At 38.1% G+C, this 23111-nt stretch overlaps 1 protein-coding gene across 3 annotated transcripts; it reads left to right on the plus strand.

Moving 5' to 3' along the window:
- The first annotated feature begins 3323 nt into the window (after window positions 1-3323).
- LOC120348526 (uncharacterized) lies at window positions 3324-23110 on the plus strand. Of its 3 annotated transcripts, XM_078115747.1 has the most exons (19): window positions 3324-3457; window positions 4532-4619; window positions 5279-5436; window positions 6216-6389; window positions 6597-6737; window positions 7993-8130; window positions 9027-9254; window positions 11698-11876; window positions 12472-12670; window positions 13390-13562; window positions 14138-14336; window positions 15067-15239; window positions 15600-15780; window positions 16318-16408; window positions 17600-17757; window positions 18535-18708; window positions 19105-19201; window positions 19987-20130; window positions 20613-23103. In XM_078115747.1, exons 1-19 carry the CDS (start codon window positions 3391-3393, stop codon window positions 21082-21084), a joined length of 3234 nt encoding a protein of 1077 aa, XP_077971873.1. In that variant the 5' UTR covers window positions 3324-3390; the 3' UTR covers window positions 21085-23103. The 3 variants fall into 3 exon arrangements, with proteins under 3 accessions (XP_077971873.1, XP_077971874.1, XP_077971875.1); XM_078115748.1 differs by lacking the exons at window positions 14138-14336; window positions 15067-15239 and having other exon boundaries at window positions 20613-23110; XM_078115749.1 differs by lacking the exons at window positions 6597-6737; window positions 7993-8130; window positions 9027-9254 and having other exon boundaries at window positions 20613-23109.
- Window position 23111: the final 1 nt, after the last annotated feature.

Here is a 23111-nt window from a genome sequence, read left to right on the forward strand (position 1 = left end):
GCCGACAAGTGTTGCTTCCTTCGACACATCGTAATTAATGACAATTTATCATCTTTTTTTGTTAAATAAACAAACAAAACTCCCATTAGTGACAAGGGTTTTTAGGCGTCATCGCATTGCGGAAATATTTCTGATCATCTGACCGAAAGCTATAACGGTTAATCGGTTGACGGTGATTTGGTTTTGAGAAACCGCAATTTTTTCTTAGAAATAAGCAGTCACGCTCTCTCTCTCTCTCGTTACCGAAAAGTGTTGTTGGACGTCACTTCTGAAATATTGAATGGTTTATTGGTTTAACGGCATGGCAAAGCATATCGGTTTATCGTGGTTTGGAAAGTTGCGTAGCTTTTGTGATATTTACCAAAATAGACAGTCGTCTCACATGATTTAGAGTTGTTATGTTGGCGATTCCTCATATGAAATGGAAAAATAGTACAAAACCTATGTCGGCTAAACGGTTCACCGTGGCCTACCATTGAAAACCCGTCATTTAGCAGTTTTTTCTTTAAAATAAACAAAGGTAAACCTCAAGGGTTCCTGAACGTCACTAAATTGCGGAAACACTTCGTCTTTGAGTAAACTATTTACTTTGTATGTAGCTGGCAATGGCGAGATGTCGACAGAAATAAACATAACAAGTTATTGTTGCGCTGTTTTTTTTTCATATTTATCCTGGGGTGGGGAGTATAGTCAATAGACCAGGTTAAAATATAGGAGTGGGTATTGCCGACCCGGGTGCAAGGCTGCGTCAGGGGGGTAGCAGGAAGGGGTAGGAGAAGGGTCTGAAATTCCTAATTGTCAAGTTAGATTGTGACAGAAGGCCGGAAACGTGAGCTTTCAAGAATATTGAGGTTCTAAAAATCTATCTTACTAAATCAATTCAATTTCGGTGTTCATCTACTAAATCCAGACAAACAAAACCGGGTACGTTGTTTCTAAAATATTATTTTCATTCGTGCAGCGAGAGCCAACATTCACCATATATGTAGAGGGGGCCAATGTTTACGTAATGTTTACGAGACGATGACGTAGAGAATCTAGTTTCGATTATTCGTCTCGTAAGCAATTTTTGAGACTTATGACTCAGACAATAGTGTTTCCATAACACAATTTGGTTTGTGTTTTTACTTTCACAACTGAAAAATCTTTTAAAAGCACGGGCACATGCACGTTCAACTGTCACTTGTTCACCGGCGATTGTGTTTTGAGAACTATCAGTAGATACAGACTGTAACAAAGTAAATTATGGAAATGCGCAACAGTCAGAACGGTCGTTTCCAGTTTAATTTGTACAGTTTGCAAATCTACCAAGTCCATGCTTCAGGCCAGTGTTTCCCAACCTATAGGTCGCGACTCGAAGCTGGGTCGCTTGGAAATTCTCTTGGGTCGATTTGTTTTAAGCAAAGATTTAAAAGCTAGTCAATTTATTCCTTGGTAAATTGGATTGTTTATTGGGAATTAGAATGTTTCTCAGTAGTAATTGTATACATTATATGGGAAATAAAAAACTGTTAAAACTTGACAACTTACATTCTGCTCATGTAAAGCCACTTCGAAAATATCCTTCGGTGGCAAGATTTAACAAAATTTATTTTCTAAAAAATAAGTGCTAGCTTGAAAAAAAGATTGTGGATCACTGATTTAGGCAGCCAAGCGTGCCCAAACAGAAAGTCTCGGCAACTAACGGCTTTCCTTTGCCAATTTCTAATTTGTTATAAATTAGTTAACGCTAGAGAGAGAGTCATTTGAAAGGCGGTGATCGACTCAATATAGGATAAATTGGCTTGCTAACTCAAGGATCGAATCAAAAACCTCTTGGCTTGGTTGTTAAACTTAGAAAATATTGATTCCATTTTTGGTTAATTTTATATTTGTATCAAAGTGTAACTTAAGAGTAATTGTGTGGGAGTTATTACCGCGTTAATGTGACAGCATCTATTCAGCCTTACAGCCATGCCACGAAAAATTTACAAGGTGGCAAACAAATGCAGTTTTCTCACTATGAGGAGGTAATTTCTGGTAAAATAAATGCTTTATATTAGCATTTTTGCTGCCATAAAAGCACACTTTATTTTGTTTAGTGTTTGAGCATCTACTTCGATCGCGAGTTTTTACAAAATATTTTATTATATGTCGCTTGACTTGGTTGCCTAAACATCTTCGGGTTGTTTACAACTGTTTTATTATTTACCTTTTTTCGAGTTTATAAAAGGAGATGAGGAGATGAGGCCTAAGTGGAGAAAGAAGCGCATAAGGAGGTTAAAGCTGAAACGCTGAAGAATGAGAGCAAGATCGAAGTAGGCGGGCAACCATGCGTGCCTAAACAGAGCGTCTTGTCAATTATACTTAACCTTCCCAATGAGTGATCTGGTCTGGTTATACATTAGTTAATCCTAGATCTGATAAAGAGAGGCTCGTTTGAACGATGGTGATCGACCGAAAATATTACAGAATGAGCTCAGATAATTGCTCGCTGGTTATGCAGCAACACAACAGTGCGTTTTTAAAGTCGAACGCCGTAAATCGCTGGGAAACCGATGAATTATACGCATGAGTTGCCCAAAGAAGTGGCTCTCAACTTTTTTCTTCAAAAATAAATTTTGTAAAATATCGTGATCCAATAATATGCTCAAATTCTAAAAGGCATGGGTTGAGCTCTTATGGTCGCAAAATTAAATACAGGGAGTCCTCGACTTACGACGTTGTTCCGTTCTTGAGAAGCGGTGTAACCCGAATTTCAGTGTAAGTCGGAACATTATACTATACAGTGGTACAGTGCATGAATTACTCTATACACAACGTACTGTATTGTAAAGTATGGTACTGTAATAAAATGTACAAATAATGCAAAAAGTGCAATCTAAATGAGGAAAACCAAAGAGCCCAAAGCACTGATTTTCTTGATCACAATTATCCAGTTTAAGGGCTTAGATATTACAGTACAGAATTATATTTTATTGGAAGTGCGTTCGTAACCTCGAAACAGCGTAAGTCGCGACCGTCGTAACCCGAGGACTCCTGTACTAATATAAAACAATTATTTTTACATTTATTTTCCCCAAATTACTTCAAAATGAGAAAGCTGCGATTGTATGCCATTAGCGAACATTTGAAATCGTGGCGTGTCTTTACTTAAGCAAAATACATAATGCCAAGTATTTACGCTATATAATTGCTATTGAGCGGTATCTCGATGCTAAATATAATAATCAAAAATGTTCTAAAAATAAAACAGTAACCCCTAAGATGTTGTTGAAAACAAGGGAAAATTGTCAGGTGAAAATACCATAAAGATCCAAACGAACGTTGCGAAAACGGGAAAAGGAGAATTCTTTTTTATTTCTGTGTTTGTATTTTAGATCATATTGTTAGGAATAAAAGTTCAATAGAATGACTGACCGACTGAAGATTATTGGTTTACTTATTATAATCGGCGTCATCAACTGCCAAGGGAAATGTGAGTAAACTTTTTATTTGATTCATTTCTCCTTCTTCGCTCTGAATCAGGCTTCACACAAGCAATATCACAATATCATCTACAAGGCTTGGGAAGCCCACGGTATAATTTATGACAGTGGTTTTCAAGCTTTTATGGCTCGTGGCTGCCCTATGTAGACTTTTATCACTCATGCTTCCCTGTTTGTTATTATTCCCGGGATATTTATAGTTTTAATCTGATTGGAATATTCCAAATACCATTATGTTCAAACAATTCATGTTCAACTAATTGAAAACATCTTGTGAAATATTGTTATCAAGCAATTAATCGAGGAAGTGAAAGTAAAATCAGCTTTGCCTAGCATTATGGCCCAACTACAGAAGGCTTATTTAAAACATGCTTTCACAAATTTTTTTCTATGAACAAAGCATTGGACAAATATCCACTGACACGTGAAAAGGTAATTTATATTTCGAGATTGTCTAACCAATTTATTTCACCCTAGTGCAGAGGTTCTCAACTATCTATCTTTGGTGGCCCACTTTTGTAGCACAAAAATTCGTAGTCTATTAAGTTTTTCATGCAAGGCGAAAACTACAGAAAAAGAAAAAAATTCTTTTCGCAAAATACACATTATCACTTCGCAATAATTAAAATGAAAATTACCACTCAGTAGCAAAAACAGCATCGTCATACATTGCTACTACAATCACAATTTACATATAGTGACTCGAATGAAACTGAATTAATCAATACCACAATTATCAATATGTTTGTGGTCCGCCTGAAAATGTTACTGTGGCACAGTAGTGAATCATGGCCCACTATTTGAGAACCTGTGCTCCAGTCAAGAAGGCGGCTAGGAGTTTAGACTGGTTAGAATTCCGATTGCCCTGACTGACAGCGACTGAGTATAATCCTTAGTTTTTTTTTTAGTTCAGGGGGGATTAAATTTAGGGGGAGGTAGATATTTTGTTAGGGAGTGGTGGATATACTATATAGTGTCACCCTGAAAATTAGGGTTGACTTTTGGGGGGATGTAGGGAAATCAGTGCAGCGAATTATAGACAAAACTTGAGCTTTCTATTTCAGATATCGATAACTGCGATCAAGAGAACGTCTGTGTGAACAGTCGATGCATCAACGTACCAGGAGGATTCACTTGTGAATGCCTTGATGGGTAAATACAACTTTCTCATATAAGACTCTAACTAAATACCGATAGAGCGATGCTCGCGAACGAAGAGTGAATTTCCTACATACCCCATAGCTGGACAATTTCAAACACCCAATATCTTACTATTATTTATGGGAAGATCAATAGTATAGATATAGTATAGTCAATGATATAGAAAGATAAAATTTACATATATATCCCGGGAAGAGAAATGTCGATAAAACGGTAATCATATGGAAAATCACGGCCTCTCTTTTGGTTACCAGTCCATGCCGCGTAGGGGATTAGTTAGCCGACTTTAACCGACTAGTGGTTACGTGTACTACCCTATGGCAGTGAGGGCTTCAGCAATCTTCTCGCACATAATTATCCTCATTGGGATTCGAACCTGTGAACACACGCAGAGCAATCACAGGTGCGGCGCGAGCAAATTGCAAACGCTTGGTACGATGAGTCACACCGCCGAGCCTTACAATATTTAACTATTATTTATGGGAGGATCAAAATCTTACCCTTCGAAATTCTCTCCCCAGCTTATCACACCCTGAGTGAGGTGGTGGGCATGGGATTTGAACCTGAGATTTGACTACAACAGTACGATGCCATCGCGGCTCAGTCCAACGCTTTACCCATCAGACCATCTTAATTTTTGTTATTTTTAGTTTTGAAAAAGACGAACAAGGGTTAAACTGCATCGACATTGACGAATGTGCTGACGTGGCCAATTGTATCAACGGTGAATGTGTCAACTCTTTCGGATCCTATAAATGTCAATGTCCAAAAGGGTTTATTTATAATCCTGTTCATGTCGGATGCATTAGTGAGTATTATCTGAATGCGCATTTTAGTTGAATCGGAGTCTAGGATTAGTAGACTCTAGGATTTGGGAATCGGCGAAACCCTTAGCGCCATGTAACCCTGGTTGAAAACAACTAGAATAGCGTCTCAATTAGGGCTGAGCCTTTTGAATCGAATAGTAAATTATTCGAATCTGTTTAGATGTGAATTTCAAATCATCGTTATCATTTTTATTGCCCGCCGAGTCCCTCATTATTTTCTATTATTAACACATTTTTAAAATGCAATTCTGACATATGACTTACTTCTTTTGAATGAGTAATTGATGGAACATGTTTCTTACTGTGTCTGAACACTTAGCGAACTGTCTGCCTGATAGATCACTTTTTTCAAAAATTTAATTTACTGGACCCATTACAATGAAACAGTCAATACAACTAAATATCTTCCAAGTATCCGAGATTCGATTCAAAAAAAAATATTCGATTTGATTCTGGAATCATCAGATATTCGTATGCGTACCAAGATGGCAAACACCAGAATGTAGTATGTGTACCAGGTTAGATTTGGCAATAATTTCAGGTACAAATACTACGGGAGTCACTTGGCTAGTCCCTGAACTCATAATAGAACTAAAATAAGTTAAATTGGAAAATACTTCGTTTCCGTGTCCGCCAACTTCGGGGTTCACATACTTCGGGGTACTCAAGTTTTTTCAAATACTAGTATTGGGCCTTGTACCTTGTACACAGTACGACTTCTCTCTACATCAATAAGTTATGCTCAAACCTTTATAATCAGATGAAAACCACGATTTTGAATCCGACCCGATCACAGAGGACTTAGAAGACGTTGATGAATGTATGGAAATTTCAATTTTATGTCAAGTTGGAAAATGTGTCAACGTTTGGGGAACTTTTGTCTGTGAATGTCCAGAGGGCTACAAGCTCAATGAGGAGAACTATGTGTGCGAAGGTAAACAATTTGTTTCCATACTATTTCTCTATATGTACATATGATAAAATGTCATCCCCTACTGCTGGGTATTAGTTCCTAAACCCGAGTCGCGAGTCACGAGATCAATGTCATGTCAATCGCTGACTTGGGTCTCACTGACGATAGTTGAAAATTGTCTTTTCTGGGATTTAATCACATGACGATATCTTTTCAATTATACTTTAGCCCTGCTTCAAAAATGCTGGAAATCATACGAGAACGATACTTGCTCAGATAACTTTCGAGTGTTGACCGCTGAAGATTGTTGTGATTCCTTCGGTGGTGCCGGCTGGGGAAACGAAAGCTGCAGCCCATGCATCGTGGTTGGTAAGTTAATTGAGATGACGTATTCATAATCGGTGACGGCACAGTTCTGAGGCAATCTGTGTAATGAATGAATAAACTGTATTTAGTGTATTCTCATACTACTGTAATGATGACAAAAATACTCGGTGTATGGCGAACGAAACGAACAAACTACATAAGTATTGGTATGGTAAGGGCTGAAAATGCTGCCTCACGCATGTAGGCAAGAGGCAATAAAGTTTTAATTGCCTTTTCTGACAGCAATGAATATTCGTCCGCAAAGCTCAACCAAAAAAATGGGTACTCCTGACGTATGCGTACCAAGATGGCGGACAATGAAATGTATTATGTCTACCAGGTTGGGGTTAGGCCATAATTTTAGATACAAATATTACGTTAGTCACTTGGCTAGTCCCCGAACTTGTAATAGAATGAAAACAAGGAAAATTGGAATGAAATTATGGCCTAACCCCAACCTGGTGTCTCATACTACGTTTCGATGTCCGCCATCTTGGTACGCATACTTCAAGAGCAACAAAAAATGCAATGGCTTGGAATCAATCATTGAAGATTGATCAGACTCTTCTCATATCAAGGCGGCCCCCCTGTGCGGTCATCACGAACCCCAGTTTGGAAAACAATCTACATATGTGAGACGACACTTTCATCGCTTACCAACAGATAGGAATACCATATTTCCCATAAGGGGGATCCAATGAAATGGCCTAATTATATAGTGAACCACAGCCTCTCATCCGGTAACAAGTTCATGTAGGACAGGGTTTTTCAAAATGGGGTCCGTAATGACTTCACAGTGGGTCTGCGGACGCCAGTTTAGGAAACCCTGCCCTACATCAGTGGCGTATCTACATAAAATTGCGCCCATGGCAAAATTTGAAGATGCGCCCCCCTTGATAGTTAGTTCACAATTTATAATGACTCTCATGGGAATGAGTTATTTGTACGTTATTATTTTAGTAAAACTACGAGTTTCAGGTATTACCAATTCGAAAGTATTTTATTGAAACATTTAACGATTGAAACCTTTCTCCTTTTTTGCGCCCCTGTCCAAACGGCGCCCATGGCACGAGCCATGGCTGCCACACCCTAGATACGACACTGCCCTACATGGACTTGTTACCGGATGAGAGGCCGTGGTTTTCCATATGATTACGCCGTCAATCTGGATTCCCTCCTGTGGTGAACACGAAAATCTCATCCTATACTTTACACATAATAGAAGTTCGATTGTTAACGCTTCACACCTTATTTGCAGACCTGAGTTGCCCAGAAGGATTCACGTACGATGTTGCTACCGATACCTGCTTTGAAATCTCAGAAGTTTCTCTCGGGTCTTTTGATCCTGTCTGCCCAGAACATCTTACATTAGATGAAACAGGGACTGCTTGTCAAGGTAGGTACATTTTTAGATTAAAGTGTTTCTTCCATTTGTTATATACAAGACTTGGAACAAGCACTTCATACTTTAAATTTAAAGCCTATTTTTAGAGACTTATATGAATTTTATATACATCCAATGTCTATTCTAATAACTTCAAATCAAATTAATTCAATTTTACAAGAACTGTTTGTCTGAATCGGAAGATATCAAATAAAGTATTTTTGGTGCTCCCGAAGTATGTGCGCCATCGTGGTGCACATACTACGGGACCACCGTATTTTTATCCTTCGTCCAGAACAAGACTTGATAAATTAACATACTCAACAGATTTATGAAATAATCGTTCACCTTTAAGCAAATCTACAAGCGTTCGCTGAAATGCAGAATGCTCATTGTAATCACGAAGACTATTTTGCAAAACTGTTACGAGCCTTACAGGTATCGGCATTTTACTCTTGATCTTCTATTTTGGCTAATATTGCTCCACCTGGCCTTTTCACGAGGTTGTCGTTTCTACTGGTATCAAATATGAAGCGTTTCATGGTATATGACAACAAACAATTCAGTTCCCATCATCTTTGTTTAATCAAGGACCAGGGATACCCCTGATTTTTATACCAGTACCTCTCACTTTTGAGGACTTTTTGCTGTCTATTTTCTTTATAAGTAGGTTTGCATACTGCGGAAATATTGATAAAAGATTTTGAAATAAAATAGGCTTTGGGTGAATTTAACGAAATATTTTGGGAAACACTGGGTTAAGCAGTTGACCCACCTGAGCCATATGCTTTAGCATTGTTTTTCGGAACTTGGGTGAGGAGTAACGATAGAAATGTCTAAGCCGCGATGGTTTCTCAGACAAATCCAGCAAATCTGCAAGTCAAGAACTTATATAATTTTATTTTCAGATCTTCGTGTTGGAACTTGCTTTCACAATTTCGAAGGGAGCACAAACGAATGTAGCAACCCAACTTTCGGTGACGTTATGCGAAAGCCTGATTGTTGCTGTACCGTGGGACAGGGCTGGCGTCATGACTCTAACCCATGTGAAGGATGCCCGGTAGTAGGAACTGCAGAATTCGATAAACTTTGCCCGCTTGACGAAATCAGAAATAGAGACAGAAATCCTGAGACAGGTGATCAGCTTATCAGCATAATCATACACCTATTATCATTTGAAACCGCATATTCATTTCATTGCTGTGTTGTTAGAATGAGCAACCACGTCTTCGTGTCCCGTTCTTGATCTCTTTTATGGCGAAATTTATTCATTTACACTTGAACTTCTGTTTGTTCATGATTTTAACTGAGAAGATTCAGTAATACAGGACGCGTTGTACAAATATCGTGTCTTGTATGAAATATGTTCCGCTTTACCTCTTAGACACATCCTAAAAGGCTATAGCAGGGATGGTGAACCATTGACCCGCGGGTCACAGAGTGACCCACCGCGCTTTATTCGTGACCCGCAAAGGCACGAATGTATGCGGATCTTCGGTAAAAATAGTTGAGTAGCCCTGCTCTAAAGTCTAAACTACACCAACACTAACAGAACCGTTGCGTCATGATGTGTTTCAGAAGTTTCTTATAGATACGAACATTGATTAAATATCTGTGACCCACTCTCTTCTGTTCCTCGGTAAAAAATTTTGACCCAATCAATATAAAAGCTTCGCCATCCCTGTCCTATTGGGTTATAAATTCATTCAACTGGATGATTCAATACCATTAGGGTCGGAAATCTTATGTAGGCTATATATATCCTAGTATGTTAACATTGTGGAAAGTTTAAGATGCCCGAAATAATTTTTGGCATTTGTGTACAATTGTGTGTATTCATGCAAATTCCAGTCGATCAGATGCAACCCGGAATGTTCAGGTCACTGATATGCTAATTGTTTTTTTTTAGATGTGCGGATTGTGACACAATTACATATTAATTTTTCAATATTGTTTCGCGTGGCATTGCTAGAAACTCACTCACTCACACACATGCTATATCAAGTTTTCCTGAACCTTCTTGAATTCAGTCGTATTTGTGTTTTTGACAGTGCATTAATATTCCTCGGTATAGCCTAGTTGCAACAAAATTGCAGCAGTGACGATACGACTTAATCATAAGGCGTCACATGGCCTCTCGTCCGGTTACCTGTCCTTGTCAGGTATGAGATTAGTTAGCCAATTATGTGTTTTCAGTAGCATGGAACAAAACCGTAACCAGCACCCTAAGGTGGCAAGGAGTCCAGCAATCATCTCGTACATAATGAATCCCCCATCAGATTTGAACGTACGAGCCCACTCAGGGTAATCAGAGGCAGTATGTTCCCCAGCTTTTCCATTTAGGGGGGTTGTTTCGAAATTTAGGGGGTGGTAAATAATTTGCTATTTGAGATAAAACTAGGCTATTTGTATTCTTAAAAAAATGGTATGTAATTAAGAAACGATGTACAAGAGGGGCCCCCCAAGTTGATTGACGGCGAGCCAAAATCCACAGCAGAATAAAATGGTAGGGCCAGAAAAGGGCAGCGAGGAAAAGTGCGGGACGGCACCGCTGGGGAGAAAATTTTGAGAAATAGGCACCAAAATAGGCTCTAAGCTTGATTTTAGATACACCTAGCATCGCAGTTTGTTATGTAATGAAATCAATAATTATAATATTTAGCTGATAGAACTCCCGGGAAATAGATAACAAGCACGACTTTCAACCGTAAATATATACTACTGGTAATTTGCAACTGATAGTGACTAATGAAGTTACTAGCTCATCTGGCATTGTATAAATAGCTACTTATGACTTGTTTTGTTACACATTTCACATTTTTTTGAACATGTTTGTTTGAATTTTGTATGAATTATGCAATGAATTAAATTTTGAAATACGCGCGTCAACTGATCATAATGTCGCATAATGTTGTATTCCTTCAGAACTGAAATATTTTGTTGGCAATGAAGACAAATCGCTGGAATTTGTGATTCTTTTCAATAGAGAAATAAAAACGCTGTCATTCATCTAAAAAACGTCTGTTTTCGGTGCCTAGTTTTCGTTTTGTAACATATTAAGCTTTCTTAATATACGGCTGACATCTAAAATACTGCAGTGTGTAATCCTAATACCAATACGTATACATAAGATACCGGTATAATTCAATTGTTACGAAACAAACGTGCTTAAACTGTGATAATGATGTAACAATAGACGGTATCTAAAACTCAAAAGGTACCAAATGAAGGGTTAAACTATTTCACTCAAGTTCGGCGGGCCATTTTAAATCGTCACGCGAGCCGTAATTGGCCCGCAGACTGCGGTTTGGAACCCCTCATCTACACTGATGAATATGCCATAGGCGTTATATTTGAATACAATTATACTTGAGTTAAGAATTACAGTGTGGAATCGCACCTCAAAATTAGGGGGGGTGTTTGAAATTTTAGGGGGGGTGTTCACCCCCTATAGGGGGGGTGTAGGGAAATCACTGATCAGAGGTGCGGTGATAGGCGTATTTCTTATGCTTAGCACGATGTTCTCCACTGCCGATTCACTTGACTAGTAATTTCACCAATATTTTGTATGCTTCACAGTCACAGAAGTACCAGTCACTGAAAACTGTTTCCTGACTGTGGAAGGCGATGAAACAGCTCCCACCTGTTCCGATGGTGTCGGAGTTAATGTTTCCCGCGCAGCTTGTTGTTGTAGTCCCTATGGAAAAGCCTGGGGAGGAAATCCATGTGAAATATGCCCGGAGAAAAATACTATCGACGTAAGTTTTTTTTTTACATGAAGTGTACATTTAAACCGTTTTGCTAAATGTTTTGTGGTTGTTCATGATAGGGATTTCTTGTTGTTGTTTCCAAATTTAAGGGAAGGGGAGGGGTGTAGATATTTTTCTATTAGCGATAACAATGTGTTATGAACTGCACCAGAATGGGCGCCAGTTTCTGAATAATAAAATTTAATTACATTTACGGTGAGTTGCGATTTTGAAATGTTGTGTCACACCACAATATTATAAGAGTGGGGGGGGGGGGGGTATTTATATTTTATGGAAGTTTTCTTTATTCTAATATACAATCTGTCCCATCCCACTTCCAAGTCATATTTTGATTTAAATTACACGAACTGATCTTCGCCGGTAGGGTATTGTTTTGTCAGTGTGGCAATCAATTTGCTGCTATTACGTTATTAATGAACGCGTAGCAATTAATTAGCTTCTAATCTAATATCATTTCTAGCAAATCAAACATTTGAATTGACCAATCTAAGAGCCCGGTATAAGAAACTCTACCCTTGAAATAAAACAAAAATATGGAAACATATTAAAATAAGAACTTCACAAATTACTTTTCTCTATACAGTACCAAACACTCTGCCGGGAAGAAGTGTCGGAAGATAAATCCAGACCGCAACCGGTTACGCTATTGTTGGAAGACATTGATGAATGTATGGAGATTCCAGGTTTATGTCAAGGTGGAGAATGCATCAACACATTCGGATCTTTCAAGTGTGAATGTCCAGAGGGTTACGGATTTAACGAAGAGAGCAGAGTTTGCGAAGGTAGAGAATATGAAAAAATTCAACTTTTTAATAATGCAGATTTAGAGAATTCCCCTACAGTATCAAACACTCTGCACAGGAGGGGTCGGGATCGAGTCAAACTTTATTCAGAGCACGAGTAAGCGTCTTATTATGTATTTGTAAAAAAATTGCCCCAACCCAAAATTTTGGGCTGACTGAGTTTATGGTCAGATCAGTTTTGGGTAGAAATCCTGACATCTGGAGGCGCAAGTCATTGGACTCCGTTTTTTTGTCGATTGATCCCCGTGATTCGGGAGGGTTTAGACGAGGTGCCACGTGAACCACCCTGCGGCAGCGAGGAGTCCACCAATCCTGTCGCCCATAACTACCCCTTGCATGGGATTCGAACCTACGAACCCACACAAGGTAATCAAAATCGCATATTTCTTACATTTTTATGATGTCAGAATGCAAACCGCGTCTTCGTGCCCTGTCGCCTGAACAGGTTAAAAAAATACGGGGTGATCCACGAATCAGAATTCATAATTTTTATGAATATATATGGGTAAATTTGCAATGTTCCTCATATGATACCTCACTTAGGATAAGACTTACATATTTATCAGATTTGAACGTACGAACCCACTCAGAGTAATCAAAATGTGCGGTGGTGGGTTCTCACGTTTAGCACAATGTGCCACGCCGCAGAGCCACTTGACTAGTAATTCCACCAATGTTTTGTTTTTTCACATGAACAGAAGTACCAGTCACTGGAAACTGTTTCCTTACAGTGGAAGGCGATGAAACAGCTCCCACCTGTTCCGATGGTGTCGGAGTTAATGTTTCCCGCGCGGCTTGTTGTTGTAGTCCCTACGGGAAAGCCTGGGGAGGAAATACATGTGAAATATGCCCGGAGAAAAATACTATCGACGTAAGTTTTTATTTTTTACATGAAGTGTACATTTAAACCGTTTTGCTAAATTTTTGTAGTTGTTCATGATAGGGATTTGTTGTTGTTTCCAAATTTAGGGGAGGGGTATAGATATTTTTCTATTAGCGATAACAATGTGTTATGAACTGCACCAGAATGGGCGCCAGTTTCTGAATAATAAAATTTAATTACATTTACGGTAAGTTGGGATTTTGAAATGTTGTGTCACACCACAAAATTATAAGAGTGGGGGGGGGGGGGTATTTATATTTTAGGGGAGTTTTGTTTATTCTTAGAAACAATCTGTTCCATCCCACTTCCAAGTCATATTTTGATTTAAATTACACGAACTGATCTTCGCCGGTGTGGGGTATTGTTTTGTCACTGTTGCAATTAGTTTGCTGTTATTACGTTATGAATGAACGCGTAGCAATTAATGAGGTTCTAATCTAATATCATTTCTAGCAAATCAAACATTCGAATTGACCAATCTAAAAAACTCTACCCTTAAAATAAAACAAAAATATGGAAACATATTAAAATAAGAACTTCACAGATTACTTTTCTCCATACAGTACCAAACACTCTGCCCGGAAAAAGTGTCGGAAGAAAAATTCAGACCGCAACCGGTTACAGTATTGTTGGAAGACATTGATGAATGTATGGAGATTCCAGGTTTATGTCAAGGTGGAAAATGCATCAACACCTTCGGATCTTTCACGTGTGAATGCCCAGAGGGTTACGAATTTAACGAAGAGAGCAGAGTTTGCGAAGGTAGAGAATATGAAAAAATTTAACTATTTAATAATGCAGATTTAGAGAATTCCCCTACAGTATCAAACACTCTGCACAGGAAGAGTCGGGATCAAGTTAAATCTTATTCAGAGCACGAGTAAGCGTCTTATTATGTATTTGTAAAAAAATTGCCCCAACCCAAAATTTTGGGCTGACTGAGTTTATGGTCAGATCAGTTTTGGGTAGAAATCCTTACATCTGAACAAGTCGTTGGATTCCTTTTACAATGTAGTTTTGTCGATTGATCCCCGGGATTCGGGAGGGTTTAGATAAGGAGCCACGTGAACCACCCTGCGGCAGCGAGGAGTCCAGCAATCCTCTCGCACATAACTACCCCCTTGCATGGGATTCGAACCTACGAACCCACACAAAGTAATCAAAACCGCATATTTCTTACATTTTTGTGATGTCAGAATGGCAAACCGCGTCTTCGTGCCCTGTCGCCTGAACAGGTTCAATAATAGGGGGTGATCCACGAATCAGAATTCATAATTTTTATGAATATATATGGGTAAATTTGAAATGTTCCTCATATGATACCTCACTTAGGATAAGACTTACATATTTATCAGATTTGAACGTACGAACCCATTCAGGGTAATTATAAGGTTCGGTGGTAGGCGTATTTTTCACGTTTAGCACAATGTGCCACGCCGCAAAGCCACTTGACTAGTAATTGCACCAATGTTTTGTTTTTTCACATGAACAGAAGTACCAGTCACTGGAAACTGTTTCCTGACAGTGGAAGGCGATGAATCAGCTCCGATCTGTTCCAATGGTGTCGGAGTTGATGTTTCCCGCGCGACTTGTTGTTGTAGTCCCTATGGAAAAGCCTGGGGAGGAAATCCATGTGAAATATGCCCGGAGAAAAATACTGACGACGTAATTGTTTTATTTTTTTACATAAAGTGTATATTTGACTAATTTTTTAAGGTTGTTTATGTTGGAGTTTTCTTGTTGTTGTTGTTTCCGAATTCAGAGGAGTGGTAAATATTTTGCTATTAGCAATAAAACTATTTGTAACTCATGATGTGTTATATTTTCACTGACCATCTGCACAGGTTATGCGCAACTTTCTGGATATTTGAATACAATTATATTTAGTTTCAATTCAAAATTAGAGAAGTGTTTGAAATTTGGGGAGCTTGTTCACCCTCTGTGGGGGATGTGTAGGGAAATGATTCCCTAGTGCTCAATACAAACTATTAACATCAAAAATCACCTTACTCCTTCTTCATACAGTACCAAACACTCTGCCTGGGAGACGACCCGGAGGAGAATGAAAAATTCAGACCGATACCCATCACGGTATTGTTGGAAGACATTGATGAATGTATGGAGATTCCAGGTTTATGTCCAAGAGAAAAATGCATCAATACATACGGTTCTTTTAAGTGTGAATGTCCAGAGGAACCATGCACAAGTAAGAATTCACGTATTAAAGATCAATCATAGTTGCATTTATCGCCAGCGTTAATTTTCATTAATTTTTATCATTTCATTGCAAGTTCATGAAGCAGGCAGATATGGAATACCTTTATACAAAAGGGACCTTGCAAATGCACTCGAAATTATCTTCCAACGCACAGTTTGGGAACAACTGCGTTGAGATCACAACAACTTATACTTTCGCATTGGCCATTGCATTAATTCCGGGTGTATATTCAACCATCCTGACATATACTCATATTATAGGCAAACATGAAAATACTATAAACGCTTCCCTCCTAAAACAAAATTACAAACATTTTGATTTTGTACTTATTGACTGCACTGGTGAACGCGCTTAGTTTTATCATTATGGGCGTGTCAAACTTTTCTGCTGCCCGGGCCGAGTTTTTAAAATGATGCCCCTTAAACCTAACTTCCAAAATAATTCGGTGGATTAACAAATTAGAGAAGCCCACAAGGCCTTCCCCTGCCTCACAATATTATCTTCAAATTTTTCCTGTGTTTTTAGCCTATGAGCCATGTGATTCGGATGATGGTTGTAAGAACGGTATATGCTTCATCAGCAGTCTAGATGGATTGCACTGCGAATGCAATCAGGGGTGAATATATTTTAAACTTTTATAAAACAACAGAGTTATGAGATCAGTTTGAGCCAGGTTCTATACCTTTATTATCTTCAAAACTTGAAAATAGCATGAAAGATGGATGTAATAATAAAGTGTCCGTATATACCATGTAGGAGTGCTCCCATAAATTCAAATTAACAGACAAAATTGGGGAAAATTATCTGGTAAATTGAAACCGTGAACTTTAGAGACGCTTAGTGAAATTGTCGGCATTCACCAATCCATGTTGATGTAGCGCATCGTGCTAAGCGTTGGGAATATGCTCGCCACCGATTACCTTGTGTGGGTCCGCAGGTTCAAATCCTATGCAAGAGGTTATGTGCGAGAAGATTGCTCGATTCCTCGCTGTCTAAGGGTTTCACGTAACAGCTGGTTGGTCACGACTTCCTCCACGATCAAGTCCATGCTTCTGGAAACAAATAACTGCCCAACTAATCCCATATCTGACATCCTAAATTATGCACCACGCATTCCAACCTGCTGTTATGAACATGACGTTGACTAACGAACTACACATGAATGCAACTTGATAGAAACGTCAGTTTTAATGAAAACAAACAATGAAAACAACACCACATAGCAAGCTAACTTAACACAGCCTACAAATCAACTAATGCAACACAAGGTTCATCAAACTTTTTGAGCCAATTCCTTTATAGAGTTTGCAAAGTCTCGCGCCCCACCTCAAAAATAAGTAGCTAACAATAAGCTACAAATAACAGATAGTAAGGTAAAAGTATGTTTTATTCAAAAAACTTCAAAAATATGTGGATGTAATAGCAATCTCTGAACAAACTAAGAAATGTAAATATCCAAAATAAGGCGAGAAAAATTAAATATAACAAATGTTTTTTATTTTTAATTAGCAATCGTAGGGCGTGCCCCGCTGTTTGAGAATCACTGTTCTAGAAAACGATGCTTACGCATACTAGTGGAAACATATGAAAAGTCAATGAACAACATCTGCCAATAAGTAAAAGGTACCGTAATCAAAGACCGTAAACCAATACCAACAATACATTGTTGACGCAAGCCATGGTATTTCTGTTAGCGGTTAACTCTCAAAATTATTTGTACCGTATTGCCGTTTATCATCTGCAACCGGTATACCGATTAACCAGTTCTATACCGCGGTTCTGACTCAAGATTGTGTTCTCGTTCCAGTTTTAAGAAAGATGAACAAGGGTTAAACTGCATCGACATTGATGAATGTGATGACGTGTCCATTTGCATCTACGGGGAATGTGTCAACGTGGTGGGATCGTATGTATGTCAATGTCCAGAAGGATACATTCTCGATTCTAATGGTGTTGAATGCATCCGTGAGTATGTCTACTACACAGCCCAAAGTAACTTTTACAGTAAATTGCCTGTTTTGGCACTTTTTATTCCTACCTTCCCACCTGGTGAGGAATTGCTCCACGAATAGAAAACGCTGGCTCAAACTAAAAATTGATGGTATAATCGCTTCATTCAAACTCAACAAAAATCCACTGGAACATCTTAAAAACTATTAAAACAAGTATTTATTATCAGATGTGTTTTTTATTCTTTTAACCACTGGTTAAGAAAAAAAAAGGGCAATTATTCGACATTACTTGGAATAACACACACAAAATCAAAGACAGTGAGACATTAAAGATCTCTTAAGTTATCGAATAGTGATTTATCATTTATTACTCTTCTGCCATTGCCCCATTACCAACTTTTACCTCTGTTCTTTTTGTTTCTGTTGATCTCACGTTAGGCTATGATAATTTTAGAAACACTTTGACACTAAATTCATGGCTGGAATCTTTTATAGTTATCAGTTGGGTTACGCAAGACTAACTAACTACCTTTCCCTGCCTTATGCCTTTGTGGAAGTTGATCTGTATGCGCGCTGCGGCAAGAATAAAGATGACTATACTATTTGATTCAAATGTCTTGCGGCACACTAAAACAAATGTATTTTTGTAACGTTTCCCCAGGGCGATACGTAATCCTGGTTAAAAAACAACTAGCATAGCATCTCCACGAGTTTTTTCAGCTACTATAAAGCTTTTTATATTGTAAGACCTCTACATCAATTCGTGAAATATTCCAACCTATTTATTCAGATAAAATCCACGATTTTGAATCGGACCCAATCATAGAGGACTTATTGGACGTGGATGAATGTATTGATCTACCAGGTTTATGTCAAGGTGGAAAATGCATCAACATTTTCGGATCTTTTATCTGCCAATGTCCAGAAGGCTACAAACTTAATGAAGAGAGCAGAGTTTGCGAAGGTAGAGAATTTGGTAAAATATAATTCCCCAATAATCTATATGGTGTCCGCAAAGTCTGGACACATAGAGTGATTAGCTATTTTTATTAATAATAATGACAGAAAAATTAACAATTTTGTGGGATTTTACTGTTTACACTGACAAAACTATTGGGGCAGAATGACCTAATATTATAGTAAAAGATTTCACAAAAAAATCTCGTCTGTTAATAATAAATATGTATTGCATGCAATACTACTAAATTAAGGTAATATTAATTCTACACGCAAATAGAAAACAACCACCCCATAAATGCACATCTAACATTGGGAATAACTCCTCTCAGGCTGGGAAATGTTGCACCAGACCATAATGCCAACATTTACCGGTGTATTGCAACTGATTCTTCATATTTAGACATCAACGACTGCATAGCACACTCTTGCGAAACTGATGATCGATGTGTTCCTACTACTGAAGGGCAATACGGATGCACTGGGGGTGAATGCGGAAGGTAGATAGATATTGTGTAAAGTATTGTCGAAGCCAATTGGAAGTAAAATTAGCGTTGTGCACATTTTATGTGACTCTGCTCAAGATTACACATGAATTGCATTTGTCTTGTTCAAGGTCATATGCAATTTCTTATATGTGGTATGTGATCTTTCAATGTCACACAAGAGTATTATTTTGTTTACTCTCATGCAAGGTCCTAAATGTTTATGTGATTTTAACCAAGGTCAAACGTTAGGTAAATGTATTTCTATGTGCGTTGTTTTAGACACACGACGTCTCATATGTTCATGTGAATGCGTTATATCACAGATAATGTCACATATCTTTATGTGTTATTTATTGCCACGGTCAGGTTAACGCCGTGTACATTTTATGTGCTTCTGCTTGAGATCCCACATGAATTGGATATGAATCTTATGTCAATTCCACATGTTTGATGTGATTTTATCAGTGCGAGCATGCTGTGATCTGTAATGTGTTATGACTTCAAATGCAATCAATGTAACACTGATTTTTATTAAAATTAGATAAAGGTTAAGCGGTTTTACTTATGTCGAAATCAAGTCTGTTCGTTTGAGTTATATAGTGTTTCGTCTAAAGAAGTTAGTGGCATGTTATTCTTCTTATTATTTAATGACATTTCGAGAAATAAAAAGATTTGTGGGATATTGTATTTGTCCCAGGCAGCGCCTTTTCCGTAATGGTCCCAAATTGTTCTTTTTATTAATTAAAATATACGAGTACCCTTGCTACCCCAGTTTGATAACCCACACTTACATTCAGGGGCTTTGCAATGATGGGAGGTAGAGGATGCGGAGACATCAATGAATGCAGATTCCAGAACAATCCTTGCTCTTATCAATGTCAGAATTCATATGGTGGATTCAAATGTGGATGCCCAAGAGGATACTTCGGTCTTGGTGGAAGGTGAGTGTAGTTACGATGTATTGTTGGAAGGCTCAAATCACCATATAACGAAGACTTAAAGAGACTTGAGTCAATAACAGACTGTGCTGACAGGGGCAACTACGACCCGCGAACTAAATCTGGCCCATTGGGTGATTCAATCTGGCCTGCCTGATACTGCCGTAAATTTCTGCTTTTAACCAATTTTATGTAATCAACTTTTTTGTTCATAGTTTTCGTATTCTTGCCATTCTGTTACACATTTATAAATTGTAACTTTTTACGTCATACTTACATGGCCACCAGTCTAAATGGACAAAATTGTGGCTCCTGGGCCGCTGAGACAAAGATACCTCGAAATCCCAGTATTTGCTTTGCGACTTGGGATTGCTGCCTAACACTACAAGTATATCTGTTCTCTCAACAAAGTTTAGAAGCGTGATATCCTATGCGCCAAAAATAAATCTCATTCTCTGTACTTGACATAATTCTTCGTTTTTCAGTCAATGCATAAAAGCTATCAGTGGATTCCAGCAACAAACCGGGCAATGCTATGACTGCCATTCCCTCAGTTCTACTGAGTCAGCACAAATGGAAATGATAAGCGGGGATGATGAGAACCGTCCACCAGTTAATACATCAGTTCCAATCATTATGCATCTCAGCCTACAAAACCTGAACCCTCATCAACGATTGATCCAACTTATCCCAGCTATTCGGACATTGAAGGATCACACATTGTACAAAATCATCGGTGGAAACAAGGGCAGAATGTTCAGGATTAAAAAACAAGATGGCGTCCATTCCATTCATTATAAGGAAGATATAAAACCAGGGAAATACAGCATCATAATTAAAGTGATTCCTAAAATCGGGAGAAAGACGGCAAAGAAAGCGAGCCTCGGTTTTCAAGAGATGGAAGCAACAATGAAGAACAAATTTAAAATCGAAATTGTGTTCCATATTGAAGAGTGAATGAACAATTGCAAAAATATTATCGAACTGGAGTTGATCGAATATAATATTCTATATTTAGCGATTGAACAAACTGTTTTTGGTGGATGGGCGAGTACTTGTATGTATTTTAATTTTGTTATGCCCGTCAAGGTCATGTTCATTTCGTTTGTTTTTATGTCAGAGTGACCAAAATAAAATTGAGTAGATGAACAATTTTGAAAATGTTATCAAACTGGAATCTATTGAATATATTAAATCAATCTATAGCAACTAAAAAAAATGGATCTGAATTCAAATCTGTGTTTGAAGTAAAATAGTAGATGAACATTTTGAAAAATTAACATGATAGATAGATGATGATTTATTTCCGAATATTTCATTGAAGTACACATTGCAGTAAAAATAAATTAACAAAAAATATAATCAAAGAGGAAGGAAAGACTTCTAGGTCGACCGATCCCTAAGGAAAGTTTCTGTCCGGACAAGACACTTTGGCGCTATAAGTTTTAAGTGTGGTTAAAAGGCCTCAACAAGTCAATTCAATCAAAGAATATTACATGATAATGCAAATCATGAAAATTGTCAACAGTAATACAACGTGTGAAGAGATAAAGAATAAGAATGACGAATTAGAATATTCTATACTACTGAATCGAATTTAGAAGACTATCAACAATAATAGTTAGTGATTTTATTAAGTTCGGATTAGCTCAGTAACCTGCGAGAGCATAACACTCGCTTTTCGACAAAGTCCTCTATACCGGTATGTACCCCGCTTTTTCTATCTCAATCTCAAAATTCCCTAAAATATACAGGTGTTTTAAGTTGGAATGGTATTTCCCACCTTTTGCGTGACTCCACTTATGCCACCTTTATATTTAAATATACAAATCTCATGCTCTCATCTTACTAATCTCCTACCAGCTCCTTGAGTTGACGTGCTGTTTTCATTGCGTCGTGAATATTGAATGTTTGACTTTTTTCTTTTTCATATATTAATTACTGTTGGACTTAATCATGGGTGTCGATGCTCGTTTTAACCAGTTTTGGTTTCTCGCGCCACTTTTCACCCAGAAATGCCAAATTCCTGTCTTTTCTTCCTATTGTTCGCATTAAGTGTATTTTCTTTATGGTGATAAAATAAATACTGATTAAAATTAGTGTTCAAGATAAAAAGAATAAATAATCCAAAAATGCGAATTACCGAATCCAATCAGAATTCCAGTAGAAAAAATCGAAATGGTGTCAATATAAAAGAGCTTGAATAAGAGAGAAATAGTAACTTATTTTTCAACGACCAGAAGAAATGGGCATTGCAACGATAATAAAAATAAACACCAACGTACAAACAATAACATGTTTTTCAGCATAGACTGAGCGAGCGATACGACCGTACACGATCACCAAGGCTAGCTCCCCCCAGGGTAGAAAAATAAAAAAAAGTTTGTAAAGGATTTCAGGAAAAGAAGTTCTTTTTAGACTTTGAATCCATCGAATTTTTTGAATATAATTTAGAATTCACATATTTATCGCGGGAGAGCGGAAAGGCCACAAGATGGCCGATAAGACGCTCAATCATATGGCGAAGTACGGCCTCTCGTCCGGTTACGGCAGTGGTTCTCAACCTATGGTACGCGTACCAGTAGTGGTACACAGGAGCTTTTTGAGTGGTACGCGAGCAGATTCGAAATATTGCAACAATTAACAACAAACACTACCAGTCCTTTTTAGACATCGCTCTCGCCCGTTTTGCGTGTTGCGGATATTTGTCGGTGGTACGGGGCCAGAGTGGAAAACAGTACAGTGGTACGCGGTAAGTGAAAGGTTGAGAACCCCTGGCCTACGGGATTAGTTATTGGACACGTTAGTGGACATAACGATCGTTTTGCATTTTATGCTGGCACTCTTCTTCTTATTATTTGAATTCTTCTTGGTATCGTTATAAAAACAAGAGAGCTACGCCCACATATATGGACACATCTGTTTGCAGTACAGAACGGTTTACCGTACCGTCGATCAGCGTAAGGAAAAAATTGTAGCAAAGT

The sequence above is a fragment of the Styela clava genome, chromosome 1 (genome assembly GCF_964204865.1).
Source record: "Styela clava chromosome 1, kaStyClav1.hap1.2, whole genome shotgun sequence".
Taxonomy (NCBI): Eukaryota; Metazoa; Chordata; class Ascidiacea; order Stolidobranchia; family Styelidae; genus Styela; species Styela clava.

What these genes read in the sequence shown, in the direction of transcription:
- LOC120348526 (XM_078115747.1), top strand. Translation starts at nt 3,391, where the DNA reads ATGACTGACCGACTGAAGATTATTGGTTTACTTATTATAATCGGCGTC. An exon ending in GGAGAACTATGTGTGCGAAG is followed by an intron (nt 6,390 to 6,596) that starts GTAAACAATTTG and finishes ATTATACTTTAG; the next exon opens with CCCTGCTTCAAAAATGCTGG. An exon ending in AGAGAGCAGAGTTTGCGAAG is followed by an intron (nt 12,671 to 13,389) that starts GTAGAGAATATG and finishes TCACATGAACAG; the next exon opens with AAGTACCAGTCACTGGAAAC.